This window comes from Hemibagrus wyckioides, linkage group LG13 (assembly GCF_019097595.1).
Source record: "Hemibagrus wyckioides isolate EC202008001 linkage group LG13, SWU_Hwy_1.0, whole genome shotgun sequence".
NCBI lineage: Eukaryota > Metazoa > Chordata > Actinopteri > Siluriformes > Bagridae > Hemibagrus > Hemibagrus wyckioides.
In genome coordinates, this window is record NC_080722.1 from 21,648,141 (window position 1) to 21,661,460 (window position 13,320).

General features: G+C 34.7%; 1 protein-coding gene across 3 annotated transcripts in view; it reads right to left on the bottom strand.

Annotated features, from left to right (window-relative positions):
• Positions 1–13,320, bottom strand: part of LOC131363798 (alpha-tectorin-like) — a 33,688-nt gene that overhangs the window by 7,636 nt on the left and 12,732 nt on the right. For 2 of the 3 annotated variants that reach the window (XM_058406669.1, XM_058406668.1), the window contains exons 2-12: positions 9,339–9,419; positions 9,191–9,248; positions 8,468–8,519; positions 7,728–7,766; positions 7,048–7,086; positions 4,382–4,500; positions 3,856–4,089; positions 3,649–3,753; positions 3,080–3,191; positions 2,496–2,516; positions 56–79 (exon numbers count right to left, since the gene is read on the bottom strand). In XM_058406669.1, the coding sequence (XP_058262652.1) occupies positions 56–79; positions 2,496–2,516; positions 3,080–3,191; positions 3,649–3,753; positions 3,856–4,089; positions 4,382–4,500; positions 7,048–7,086; positions 7,728–7,766; positions 8,468–8,513 (739 nt within the window). In that variant the 5' untranslated portion in view covers positions 8,514–8,519; positions 9,191–9,248; positions 9,339–9,419. The remainder of the gene's footprint in view (positions 1–55; positions 80–2,495; positions 2,517–3,079; positions 3,192–3,648; positions 3,754–3,855; positions 4,090–4,381; positions 4,501–7,047; positions 7,087–7,727; positions 7,767–8,467; positions 8,520–9,190; positions 9,249–9,338; positions 9,420–13,320) is intronic. The other variant, XM_058406670.1, reaches the window with a different exon arrangement.

Below are 13,320 nucleotides of genomic sequence, written 5' to 3' on the forward strand. Positions count from 1 at the left end.
AGGGATATAATATTCACATGTTTATACCTTATAAACACTATCAGTAAAACTTTACCTGGTGGTGCTGTAGTTGTAGTATCTGTATGAGAGGGAGAGAGAGAGAGAGAGAGAGAGAGAGATTTGTTATTTATAAAGAATTTGTTAAAAAATTACCCCAAATTATTTACTCATTAAAGAATGTGCAAAACTAAATCTTCATCAATCGCCTCACATAGTGCTGTTTTCTGACACTATACCTGCTGAAAATATCTCTCTTATAGACTTATAGTATTGATAATCAGTTAATTTTCTGGATTTTACTAGAGTAGAAAAAGCAGCTGCTATAATGATCTGTTTTCTTGTTTATTTATTTATTTTTTCTGTTGACATACACTATATTGCCAAAAGTATTCGCTCACCCATCCAAATAATCAGAATCAGGTGTTCCAATCACTTCCATGGCCACAGGTGTATAAAATCAAGCACCTAGGCATGCAGACTGTTTTTACAAACATTTGTGAAAGAATGGGTCGCTCTCAGGAGCGCAGTGAATTCCAGCGTGGAACTGTGATAGGATGCCACCTGTGCAACAAATCCAGTCGTGAAATTTCCTCGCTCCTAAATATTCCACAGTCAACTGTCAGCTGTATTATAAGAACGTGGAAGTGTTTGGGAACGACAGCAACTCAGCCACGAAGTGGTAGGCCACGTAAACTGACGGAGCGGGGTCAGCGGATGCTGAGGCGCATAGTGCGAAGAGGTCACCAACTTTCTGCAGAGTCAATCGCTACAGACCTCCAAACTTCATGTGGCCTTCAGATTAGCTCAAGAAAAGTGCGCAGAGAGCTTCATGGAATGGGTTTCCATGGCCGAGCAGCTGCATCCAAGCCATACATCACCAAGTGCAATGCAAAGCGTCGTATGCAGTGGTGTAAAGCACGCCGCCACTGGACTCTAGAGCAGTGGAGACGCGTTCTCTGGAGTGACGAATCGCGCTTCTCCATCTGGCAATCTGATGGACGAGTCTGGGTTTGGTGGTTGCCAGGAGAACGGTACTTGTCTGACTGCATTGTGCCAAGTGTAAAGTTTGGTGGAGGGGGGATTATGGTGTGGGGTTGTTTTTCAGGAGCTGGGCTTGGCCCCTTAGTTCCAGTGAAAGGAATTCTGAATGCTTCAGCATACCAAGACATTTTGGACAATTCCATGCTCCCAACTTTGTGGGAACAGTTTGGAGCTGGCCCCTTCCTCTTCCAACATGACTGTGCACCAGTGCACAAAGCAAGGTCCATAAAGACATGGATGACAGAGTCTGGTGTGGATGAACTTGACTGGCCTGCACAGAGTCCTGACCTCAACCCGATAGAACACCTTTGGGATGAATTAGAGCGGAGACTGAGAGCCAGGCCTTCTCGTCCAACATCAGTGTGTGACCTCACAAATGTGCTTCTGGAAGAATGGTCAAAAATTCCCATAAACACACTCCTAAACCTTGTGGACAGCCTTCCCAGAAGAGTTGAAGCTGTTATAGCTGCAAAGGGTGGACCGACGTCATATTGAACCCTATGGATTAGGAATGGGATGTCACTTAAGTTCATATGCGAGTCAAGGCAGGTGAGCGAATACTTTTGGCAATATAGTGTATATTGCCAGCTTTTCTAGACAAGCTGACATTCAAAGCACCTCCTTCAAACATTTTTAAAACCAAGAATAAAAATTTCCTTTGAAAAAGTTTCATTAAAACATTTAAGCAATGTCTGTAAAATAAAAAATGATCTTAAACTGGGAAGGTCTACAACGGCATGGAGAAGTCAGTGTCAGGAAGGTCTCTTAATTCCCATTCAAGCCCTGTGTCATGGCTTGATGCAATTTTTTTTTAGAAGTTGTCACATGCTTTTTCAGACACACTTGGACAAGATCCCCAATTTTCCCACACTAGAGGCATATTTTATTGTTGTTAGCTATAATACTCATGGAAAAAGTTAATTGTTAGATCTAAATCTTCTTAATTATCTTGCAACATCATGTAAATATATTGGCTGGAAGGCACAACATGATTAAGAAGTGGAGATCTGCTACTGATCTAAATCATCTTGATTGAAGAAAGAAGTTTACCGTAATGTGACAGCATTTAGGCCAGAACTTTGTCTTTAATGAAAGTTGACATATTCAACAAGTTAACTTTTTTGGAGGGTTAGACAGAGGAAGCACTGGGGTAAAAAAACAAAACACCAATCACTTTCTACTAATTTGTTTGCCAAATCAATAGTTTTTCAGAATAAAACTTTGCATTATTAATTTGGGAAGCTGACAGGGTGTTTTTATACCAAACTATTGGCTCCTATACAGCTAATCTACATTCATGTTCACTAACAATTAAGATGTCATGCTGCCATGTAAGAAACCCTAGGCTCTCAGTACATAAGGCAGCTGTACAGAACTGGTGGCAGACACCCTTGAATTAAAACCTGAGCTATTTTTCACATTTATGCATGCACACACTGTCACTGAATATTTACCTTGTGGTGCTGTTGTTATATCTGTGTGAGAGAGAGAGAGAGAGAGAGAGAGAGTGAGAGTATCACATACAAACATAACATGATAATTAAAATCATTGCTCATACATATAAATATCTTCAATGACATTTAAATATCATTACTTTTATCTAATCTTTGGATGTTAGACATAAGTTGTATCTGGTTTGTGTTTTACCCATGTAAAACCTTCTATTAGTTCCCAAATTAAGCCGAATTGACGATAAATTTCTAGCTCTTTCTCTAGCTGGGTGTGATTTCCTCACAGGGGGAATGTCATGAATTAATAATGATTATTGTTGGTTAGGTATGGATTGTCATTGTGTATTAGAGAGGAATTACTTTACTTTTACTTTTTTATCTAAAGTTGATTATTACTAAATCCCTATAGGTTTTATTTCTCTTATAACAAAGCAATTACAATTATTTAATTCATTATTTTTAATTCACAGATCATTCTATTGGCCTCATGTTTTGGAACCGTCATGAATCAAGCTGTGGGATAAATATGATTTACAGTACACATTACAGTTTTGGTTAACTTTCAGAAAAAGAGGAAAATAATGACCTGTAAGTGGAAAAGCCCAGCGACCAGTGATATTGACATTACTAGATGAAGACAGTTCAGAGGAATCGTTTAGTGTAATGGTGAAATTTCTGTCCACAGTTTTATAGCCTGCCTAGAAAGAAGAACATTTTGATGAAATACATTTCACACCTCATGATAAATCTGGTAGAAGTGGATTTCTTTCAGTTTTGTCCCTCACAGAAAACTACACATGTGAAATATGCACATGTGGTTGTTAGACGTTTTCACACATTTTCTTACAACATACAGCATGTGTGACATATGTGACATATACATCTGATTAGTTTATGTTTTTGATTTCTAAACATTATTCACTTGTATTTCAAATGTGGCTCTTATCCACAGTGACTTGAATTTCTGTATGTAATTTTTACACAATATTTTTGTATATGATGTTTACATGTGTGCATTTTAAATCGTGTTTTCACGTGATTATGTAGTACTTAATAAAAAAACATGAAAATCATGTGGTCGTGTGTGAAATGTGACTTCTGTGTAAGGAAATGGCTCCAAAATCTTAGAAATATATGTGACCATGAAGCTCTTACACTCCAGCCTACATCAGGTGGAATAGTAGGAATGTTTGCATAGTTCATCACGACAAAATAGAGCTGTCCTCCATTCCAGGTCAAGACGAACTGATATGATGCAACCTGACACAAAAGAAAGATTTAATTAATATTTTGTCCTTAGAAGTCCAAGAAATGTATTTGTATTGTAATGTACTGAGCCATAGTATTTGTATTGACTCTTACTCCTAAATTGGGATACAGCAGTACATTTCTCCAGGTTAAAACAAGGACCCAGGAAGCAGAAAAGGACACATTAGAAAACATCCTTTTTATTTCTTTGTTAGCTTGATCTATAAGAGGCCCACTTGTTGCTTGCTCGTAGGATAAACTTCCTCTAGTATTAGGATCGACTTTAGTGCACAGTGGAGAAAAGGATATTTCATTTCTTCCGAGGAGTATTATCGAACAATCTAGAAACTGAAAGTGGAAATATATGAAATATACATCTATTAGTATTGAAACAGTCAGAGAAGACAGATAAACTATAACAAAAGGTTGCTATTCTTCGTCAAAGTAAAAAAACAAGAAAAATAAAACCATATATCCTACAAGTAAAATATTCAGAAAATAAATGAATCACTTGGAAAAAACATGTCTTTCACTGTGAACATAATCATGTAAAAAAAAAAATCATGTTATGGTAAGTGTAGCAAAAAAAGGAAAAAAAAAAATTTAATCTTATATATCTTTTTCCATTTTTTGTACTTACTAGAAGTACTTCGTATGTTCCATTGTAGTTAAATGGTTGCTGCAGCTGATTTATTAACCCAGTGCCTGAGAAAAACTCTTCAACTCTCACATTCAGTCCATGTTTAAAAAACTGTGGCTCTGGAACAAACCAGTACAAAACATTATGTAATAAGAATTCTAGTATTAAATTTACACAGACCTAAGCAAAACCAAAGGTTTCTGTTTTAAGGTCTGCATTAGGACAGTGACATTATAAAGGTTATACATTCTTACTGTGTATTAATGTTTAACTATTTCAACTATAGTTATTGCAACTGTTTAGATAAACAAAAAATTCTAAAACGTCCCTGGATATTTTGAAAATATATTGAGGATAGATGTAACATTCACATATTTATATATAGCTACACACACTTTAGTGAATCTTTAGGTGTACTGTTGTTGCATTATCTGTATGAGAAGGGGGTGGGTTGATCCTTTTATTATTATTATTATCATTTATTGGTATTCATAAGGACATTGTTTAAACATTATTCAGCATTGCTTATTCATATTAAAGAGTGTGCAAAACCAAAACTTCACCTATCACCTCAAAAACTGTTCTTTTCTGACACCATACCTGCTCAAAATGTGTAAGATCTCTAATGGGCATGATAGTATTGATAACTGATTAATATTCTGGATTATAGCAAGTAAAACATTATCTGTGTCTGGGTTGTGGGTGAGTTTACTTTTATACAGATATCTGTAGAATCCAGCTGCTGTCCTTTGTAGACCAAATATTCAGACCAAAGTAACTCTTCTTTTTTTTTTTAACGCTTTTTCTTTTCTGGGTTAAAGAGGTGCATCCATCAACTTGACATTCTGAACATTTTAGCATTCTTTTTTTGTGTTGAGTATTTCTGTTTCTTCTTGATTGATTATATTGTTGACACAGTTGTCTAATCTGTGCCTTGCCAAGTCCCACCACTGCCGCAAAGATTAAAATGAAGTTTTTTTGCTTCTAACCTCTTTTCGGTTTTACAGAACAAGATTAACCCACACTGTACCATACTGTAATCTGATATGCTTAATTGTGCAGTATCTGAGAATTGAGATTTTGTTTAAAACCATAAAATCTACACAACCTTGACAAAGAAATCGTATTATTATAGGAACAAAACCAAGTATAATGCTTTTGTAAACACAAACAAGTGATTTTAAAATTGGGGCCTTATTTTTCACCAGTCTGCCCTTTAAAATCTCTTGAAAAGAAGAGTAAAGAAAAATTTATATAAAAAATAAGGTTACAACTCTGCCACTAAGTTATTCATCAAATTCCCTTATGCAATCCACCACATTAGAGACAACACTGTGCATTTAAATTCAAAGACAGGACACGAATCTCTCCCATTACTGAAAGAACAAGCAAAATTAACTGATGATACAATAAGCTCATAACAGAATAAATTAACTCATGCATTTTCTTCACTGTCATTAATAACCAGTTGCATTCAGTTTAGTGAGTATGTTTTAAGCCAGTATACCCCTTGATCAGAGAACTGACCCTGACTTCTAAAAACTGTTGTATATCTGGGAAATATGAATTCTAACATTTTTGCTCATCTTCAAAAATGATTTAATATCCTTTACACTATATATTTTACTCAAGAATCCACTGGGTGGTAAACTGCACAAGACACTGCATTCTGACGGGTCCCTTTTTTCTTGTATAACATGGTGCCGTTGTTTTAGTCTTCTCTTCTGTGGTGTTTTAAAAACACAGTCCTTTAAATTTTCCACTGAAGATTCAATTGTTTTCAAAAAACAACAACATTGTTTTCATACCAAACTACATCCCCTAACACTACACTCTTCTACTTTAACACTTGAGGCTTTTTCAATGGCATGCCACCAAGTAAGAAACTCTAGGCTCTAAGTGCCTGGGGCAGCCATGTTCCCAGTACAACTTTTCACAAAAACAAGATTAGCCTCAGATTAATCATATAACCCCAAGGAGAAAAAAAAAGGAAAGAAAGATAAGTATAAATAAGAAATATGGGAAGAAACCACTCACAAAGTCTACCTTGGTGCCCAGAGTTCAGTTATTCCATTTTTAACAGGTCAAATTTTAAAAGTTTTAATACTCAAAATAATGCAATAAAAGAAAAAGAAGAAGAAGAAGAAGAAGAAGTAGAAGAAGGTAAAAGCAGAAGAAGTATAACAGAGACTAAATAATACTCTAATCAGTTTGAAAAATGGTTGCTTGATTTGCATTTTACATTCTCAGGTTTGTGCTAGTTTCAGTCTCAGATTAGATTTACAAAGCAAGCTAATTGGAGATACCATTCAGTACAGAGACACTGCAATAAATACAAGTTAGTGTGATTTAAACACAGGCGGAATAAACTAAACTGTAAGGCAATCTCAAAATACAAAATCGGGCACAAGTCAGGAGATCAACAAACAAGATTTCAGAGAACAGACAATGGCCAAAACAGTGGACAATGGCAGATTCAAAACCAAAAAAAACAAAACACTCAAAGGGTGAGCTAATACACTCACCAAAGGCACCAAATGAACACATTAATAAACCAGTTATATACATATGTTGTTTTTTTTATAATTAGATATTGTACAGTATGTAGAAGGGCAATATAATACGTGGATGTAATGGCAGAACACACACTGCCAGTTAACCTTTACCTGGTGATGGAGTAGAGGATTGTCCTTTTGTCACCCCAACTAATATTAGAGAGAGTGAGAGAGAGAGAGAGAGTGAGAGAGAGAGAGAGAGAGAGAGAGAGAGAGAGAGCAGTGATTCCATTTGTTAGACCATAATTAACAGGTCAAATTTTAAAATGTTTCAAGTGTTAATATAAGAAAAAGAAGAAGAAGGAGAAGAAGGTAAAAGCAGACAAAGTATAACAGAGACTAACTAGATAACATAAATAATACTTTAATCAGTTTGAAAAATGGTTGCTTGATTTGCATTTTACATTCTCAGGTTTGTGCTAGTTTCAATCTCAGTTTCAATTAGCAAGCTAATTGGAGATACCATTCAGTACAGAGACACTGCAATAAATACAAGTGCAAGTTAGTGTGATTTAAACACAGGCGGAATAAACTGAATTATAAGGCAATCTCAAAATACAAAATCGGGCACAAGTCAGGAGATCAACAAACAAGATTTCAGAGAACAGACAATGGCCAAAACAGTGGACAATAGGGTGAGCTAATACACTCACCAAAGGCACCAAATGAACACATTAATCAACCAGTTATATACATGTGTTTTTTTAATAATTAGATGTTGTACAGAATGTAGAAGGGCAATATAATAGGTGGATGTAATGGCAGAACACACACTGCCAGTTAACCTTTACCTGGTAACGTAGTAGAGGATTGTCCTTTTGCCACCCCACCTAATATTACAGAGTGTGAGGGAGAGAGGGAGATAGAAAAGGGAGAGAGACAGAGAGAGAGAGAGAGAGAGAGAGAGAGAGAGAGAGAGCAGTTATTCCATTTGTTAGACAAAAATGAACAGGTAAAGTAATAAAATGCTTCAAGTGTTAATACTTAGAATAATGTAATAAGTAAACAATAAATTGTTAGTAAACAAACAAACTTAAAGAAACTAAATACATTTTAACCAAATGTAATAAACATTATACTGAGTAACTTTTATTTACTGATTATGAAATTAAAAATGCTGATAGAATCCAAACCAAAGTGAGACGTAAAAAAAAACCGGTAAAGAGTTTGTGATTCATGTGGTGTCATGTTGTATGATTTTTTTTTTATTTGTGTTACTAATGTTAGGTACAGAAATATACTAATGTAATCTTGTAAAATTCTGTGTGATGAGATGGTTTTGATGGAGCAGAATTACTGTTACTGCCTCTATAACAAAATATACTACGAATTTTTCCAGTGTATGAAAAATATGGCATTATTCTTATTTATTGAATAACGTAACAGCAACGCTCATAGTGTTTGTTTCTTATTCACAGGTCAGTATAAAAGAAAATTGGCTAGGAACTTGAAACAGTGATGGTTTTAAATAAATCAACAGTCAGACCGAAAATCAATTCACAGCATTTTAGGAAAGTTTGTGGAGACTTACTCATAAAGAGAAGGGTTGCAAGACACAGCAGACGTGAACATTCCATGAGCAACTGGGATTGAAAAAAAAAGACATTGGCTGCATACAGGAAGAACTACACAAAATTTTACTCAAAGATTTTAAGAATGAAACATCTTTGCTTTATGTAGTTAAAAATAATTCTGATACATGATTCTGAATAATGCCTGTGCCACAACTGCACTAAGGTATGTTCATGACTATGGCATCAATTAATTTCTTTTGTACGTAACTAGTTTAAAAGCACAGCTATAGTGTTATGACCAGTTTAAGCACCATTTACTCAATGATATATGGAAAATGTCTTGGTTTTTGTTTATCTACTTTTGTTACTTATTTATTTACCTTTTTCCTTGTTGCATTTATAACAGAAGAATATGTAATATTCAAAAAATGAAATATAAGTTTGAATTACAATGAAGTTTGAAATATAAAATGAATTTTTGTTGGTCAATTTCATCTTATTCAAATAATACCATAATATTCTTGAATCAAACAAGCATAATTTAAGCAGTAACACTACACACAGTAATTCAGCAATAAATAAAATTAAATCTTATGCAAACATGTAATACCCAAAATGTAGCAATTTAGTTCAAATGTATGTATGTATATATATATGTGTGTGTGTGTGTGTGTGTGTGTGTGTGTGTGTGTGTGTGTGTGTGTGTGTGTGTGTGAAAAGATATATTGTTAAAGGCTTACCAGGCTTGAGAACACTATCTACATGGAGAGAATCTGCATCTGCCACCATCACTTTCAGCTGTCAAAATATGATATATACACATTTACATACCATGCATTTTTGTTGAGACATATAATTAAGCTTCTGTTTTGACAGACAATATATTACCAGTGTGTGACTCATCAAAGAATAATGGTGTCACTGTCACCACAAACTCCCTCTAAGCTGGAGAACGATAGACTGTTTCACCTGGGGAAGAAAGGAAAAAAATGGGGAAGAAAAAAGAGAAGAAACGAAAGAAAAGAGAAGAAAAGAAAGAAAGAAAGAAAGAAAGAAAGAAAGAAAGAAAGAAAGAAAGAAAGAAAGAAGAGACAGAGTGCCATGTGTGATTTATATGCTCCTGTTTTGTAAATTCTTCTTTAAAAAAAAGTCCCCCTCCCATTAACTGACCCGGTTCGAATCCCACATCAGACAAGGATTAAATTAATGAATACAATTTAATTCTGTTTTAAAATGGCAACTGTTAGTCGACAGAAACCTTCCTGCTGTCAAAATGAGTCAAGTTCTAATTCCTGTGTAGTTAGTTGACTTAGATTATTTAATTATCTGCAAAAAATATGGCTCCTTAGTACGTACCTACTCTAAGAAATATTGTTTTTTGTTTTGTTTTGTTTTATACAAAGATAAGAATAATACAGCATAAGACAAACACCATAACAATATACATAAGTGATAAATTATCATAAAATACTATCAAAGTGTGGAAATCTATAAACAAAAAACTACCAATGTTTATGTATATTTACCAATGTTAATTATTAAATATATATGTTAAAGCACACACCTAAATATGCAGTAACCTCCCAAAACTTATAAATAATCATTAAACAAAGAATACATTCAAATCAAGTCAATTCAATAAGCTTTTATTGTCCTTTTGACCACATATACGTGATGCAATACACAGTGAAATGAGACAACGTTTCTCACTTGATTCGATTTTGTCAAAATAACAAGAAACAATCAAGTACCCACGCGCTTCCTGGAAAATTATTAACTTTATCGCGATAACGCGTCCTGAGATGAGGATTTGAAACGACGTAAAGAAGACACCTGAGGGAAGCCGTTGAAGAGCGCGCACATGGAAAGGTAAGAGCAAATCCTTTATCATCTAATTGTGAAATTAATCAAAATGCAAATTAAAGTACTGTGCCTTAATAATATCAATTTATAGTCGGCGTATTTCTCCGGCAGTTTTATGTTTTATGTAGGTCTGGATTGTGCTAGGGATGAAACGATTTATTCAGTATGTACAGTCATTTTGGCGCAAATTAACATCATTGCTAAATGAGATGCACGCTTGTTTTCTGTTTTCTGTAATTAACATTTGCAACATCTGCCGATGTGTGTGTGATATGCTAGTTACCTAACATGTAGCTGATGCTAACAATTAGCTAGCTAGCAAGTTTAGACTTAGGTTAACAAACAGGCTGCTAATGTTAAGGGTGCTTAAATATACTCAGCCTAAGCAGAGCAGCCGTCAGTCGGCCTCCTTAATGTGTAAGTACATGGGAAACTGACCGTTGGAGTGCGGATATGCAGCTAGATTCAAGCTGATGCTTATGGTTGTGTGAACCGACTCTGAAGCATGAGTTTGAGTGAAGCAGACTAGACTTCAGCGTGCCATTGAGGTTGATGATGGCCACAGTGCAGAATGTACTTCAATGTCTGTTGCATCTTTGTTGTTATATTTGCGAGTGGTCTTCAGTTTATTGAGGTAAATCACTGAGCTCACCTCACTGATAACATTTTTTCTTTCACAGGTCCATCTTGCTATTTGCACAGTAAACACATTCAAAGGCATAGTGGTAAGTACTGTTGCATTTCTTATGCATAAGGACACCATTATTAACAAAAATCATTTGGAAGTGATGATGGGTTTTCATCAAATGTTTTGATAGTGTAATAGACCATTTTACTTAGATTTAGATTGCAGACTGTAGTTTTATTTACGTGACTAATGAACTTTATGTATGTTACATACTTTATATATGTTTTATACCTTGCAAAATCAGTATTGTTTATTGGTTGCCGGTTAAAATGGCTTAATAAATTTGAAACATTACTTTCAGTTGGCTGCTTGAGAAGGACAAGTACTTTATTTATAATTACTTTCAATAAAGAAGGTGCTCCTGTCACACTTTGTTTTACATATGGACCCTTAAATGTCCCCACAAAGAAGAAAGCAGTCTAATGTACTTGTTGCACCATCACATCACACAGTCTCCAGTCTTCTTCCAATTGTCCAGTAGGCCCTTTTAAATTTTCAGTGGACCTACTTACTTGAGACATCTCTTTTTTTTTCTCCACACTGCTCTCACAACAGATTGCTGCATAAAAAGTAAGTCTGCCATGTATGATATAAAATTTCACAATAGGTCACTTTGATTTGGTGCTGCTTAATCTGAGACAGGTTTTTGGACTCCAGTGAGTTTTACATGAAATCTTGTCTGTTTTGTACAGGGCATGGATGAAGATGCCATCAAGGAGGCCATTGAAGACACCACTATTGGAATTTATGTTCTCAAAGAATATGCTTCAAATGATGAACCAAATGACATTGGAATTGTACTTGAAGGCATCAAGGTCTCAATACAGCAGTATCAAGGCAGCAGTGTCTCAATAATGCAGCATTAGCTGTGGCTATTCTGTTCGGACTGATGTATGCTCTAAATCTCAGCTACCCTGCCAAACTTCGCTACACCTTTGAGGTTGTCCAAAAGATTTTTATGGAACTGGATGGAGGTAAACTTTCTAACAAAGCACAAAACTCTGAAAAACAGACTAGTTCAATAAAAGAGTTACAGAGTCTGAACTTTATCACAACTTGATGGAGGTAAACATTTCATAAACCCTTAAGCTGTTCTTAAAGGCATTGCTATATGATTTGCACTTTTTTGTGAATTCCCTGTAAGTTTACAATGTTTTCTTTTTTGAAGTCATTGAGTTCTAATGTAACCTTTATAACAGTGCCCCTTTTTTGCCATATTCACTTATGATGCCATGTTTGGTTTATTTCAGTGAAATAATTTTTCTTCAGAATTCACTTTGTAACACTTCACACTTGTATTTGGCTGTGACAGTACGTTATACTTGGCCTGACGGAAATGTATGATTTGCAAAGTTAATGCTCAGTATAGCTTGTTTGTATAAAGCCCTGGTTCCGCCTTTTTTGTCAGAGCTCCTTAGTATTTTCCATTGATTGTTTTCTGTTTGCACACACTAAAACCTGAAACCTATACATTGTTTACTATGTGTCAGACATAATGAAATTACTGTTAATTTACATTATACATTTGAATAATGTTGCCACTAAGAAATTATGTTAGACTTGTCAGTGATAATAGAGTATCATGGACATGATTAAAATACATTAAAATTACACAATTAATTGCTATTACAGTAAATTATAAAAATTATCTTAAGTCACCATGATTCTTTTACACTAGTCTAACATGAATTAAATATTTTGGTTTAACAAGCAAAAATTGTGTAATTTAGCCACATTTTGATAATGTGGGACCGATGTACACATTAAAATCAAGTAAATTCAAAGGATTATTTTTTTCAGTGTAGTTTAAAAGCAGGAGTTACAGTGCTTAAAAACCACAGTGTTGTGAGCAATTTTAATCACCATTTACTGAATGATATATATAAAATGTTTTTGGTTTTTGTTTATATTCTTTAATTAGTTATTTATTTACCTTTTATTATTTCCTTGCTGCATCTACAACAGAAAAATAGAAAAAATTTAATGTATATGTGAAACAAATTTTTTGTTTTGTTTTCTTAGGGCTTATATTCTGCCTGCTGAACAAGAAGTGCTATCAAAATGGTACTATCTATATGGAGAATATGCCTCACTTTTTGACATTTGTCAGCGTCATTTCCAGCTGTCAAATGTGATTTGTTTGCACTAACTTACATACCATGAATTTTTGATGAGGCACATAATTAAGCTTCTGTTTTAACTCCAGATCCTTACACATCATTTGAAGACAAGTATGAAGGGGCAAGATTGTGAATAGCTTTAAAAGTGAGAAGAAGAACCTTAAAGTCAATGCGAAGCTTGACGGGAAGCCAGTGAGGC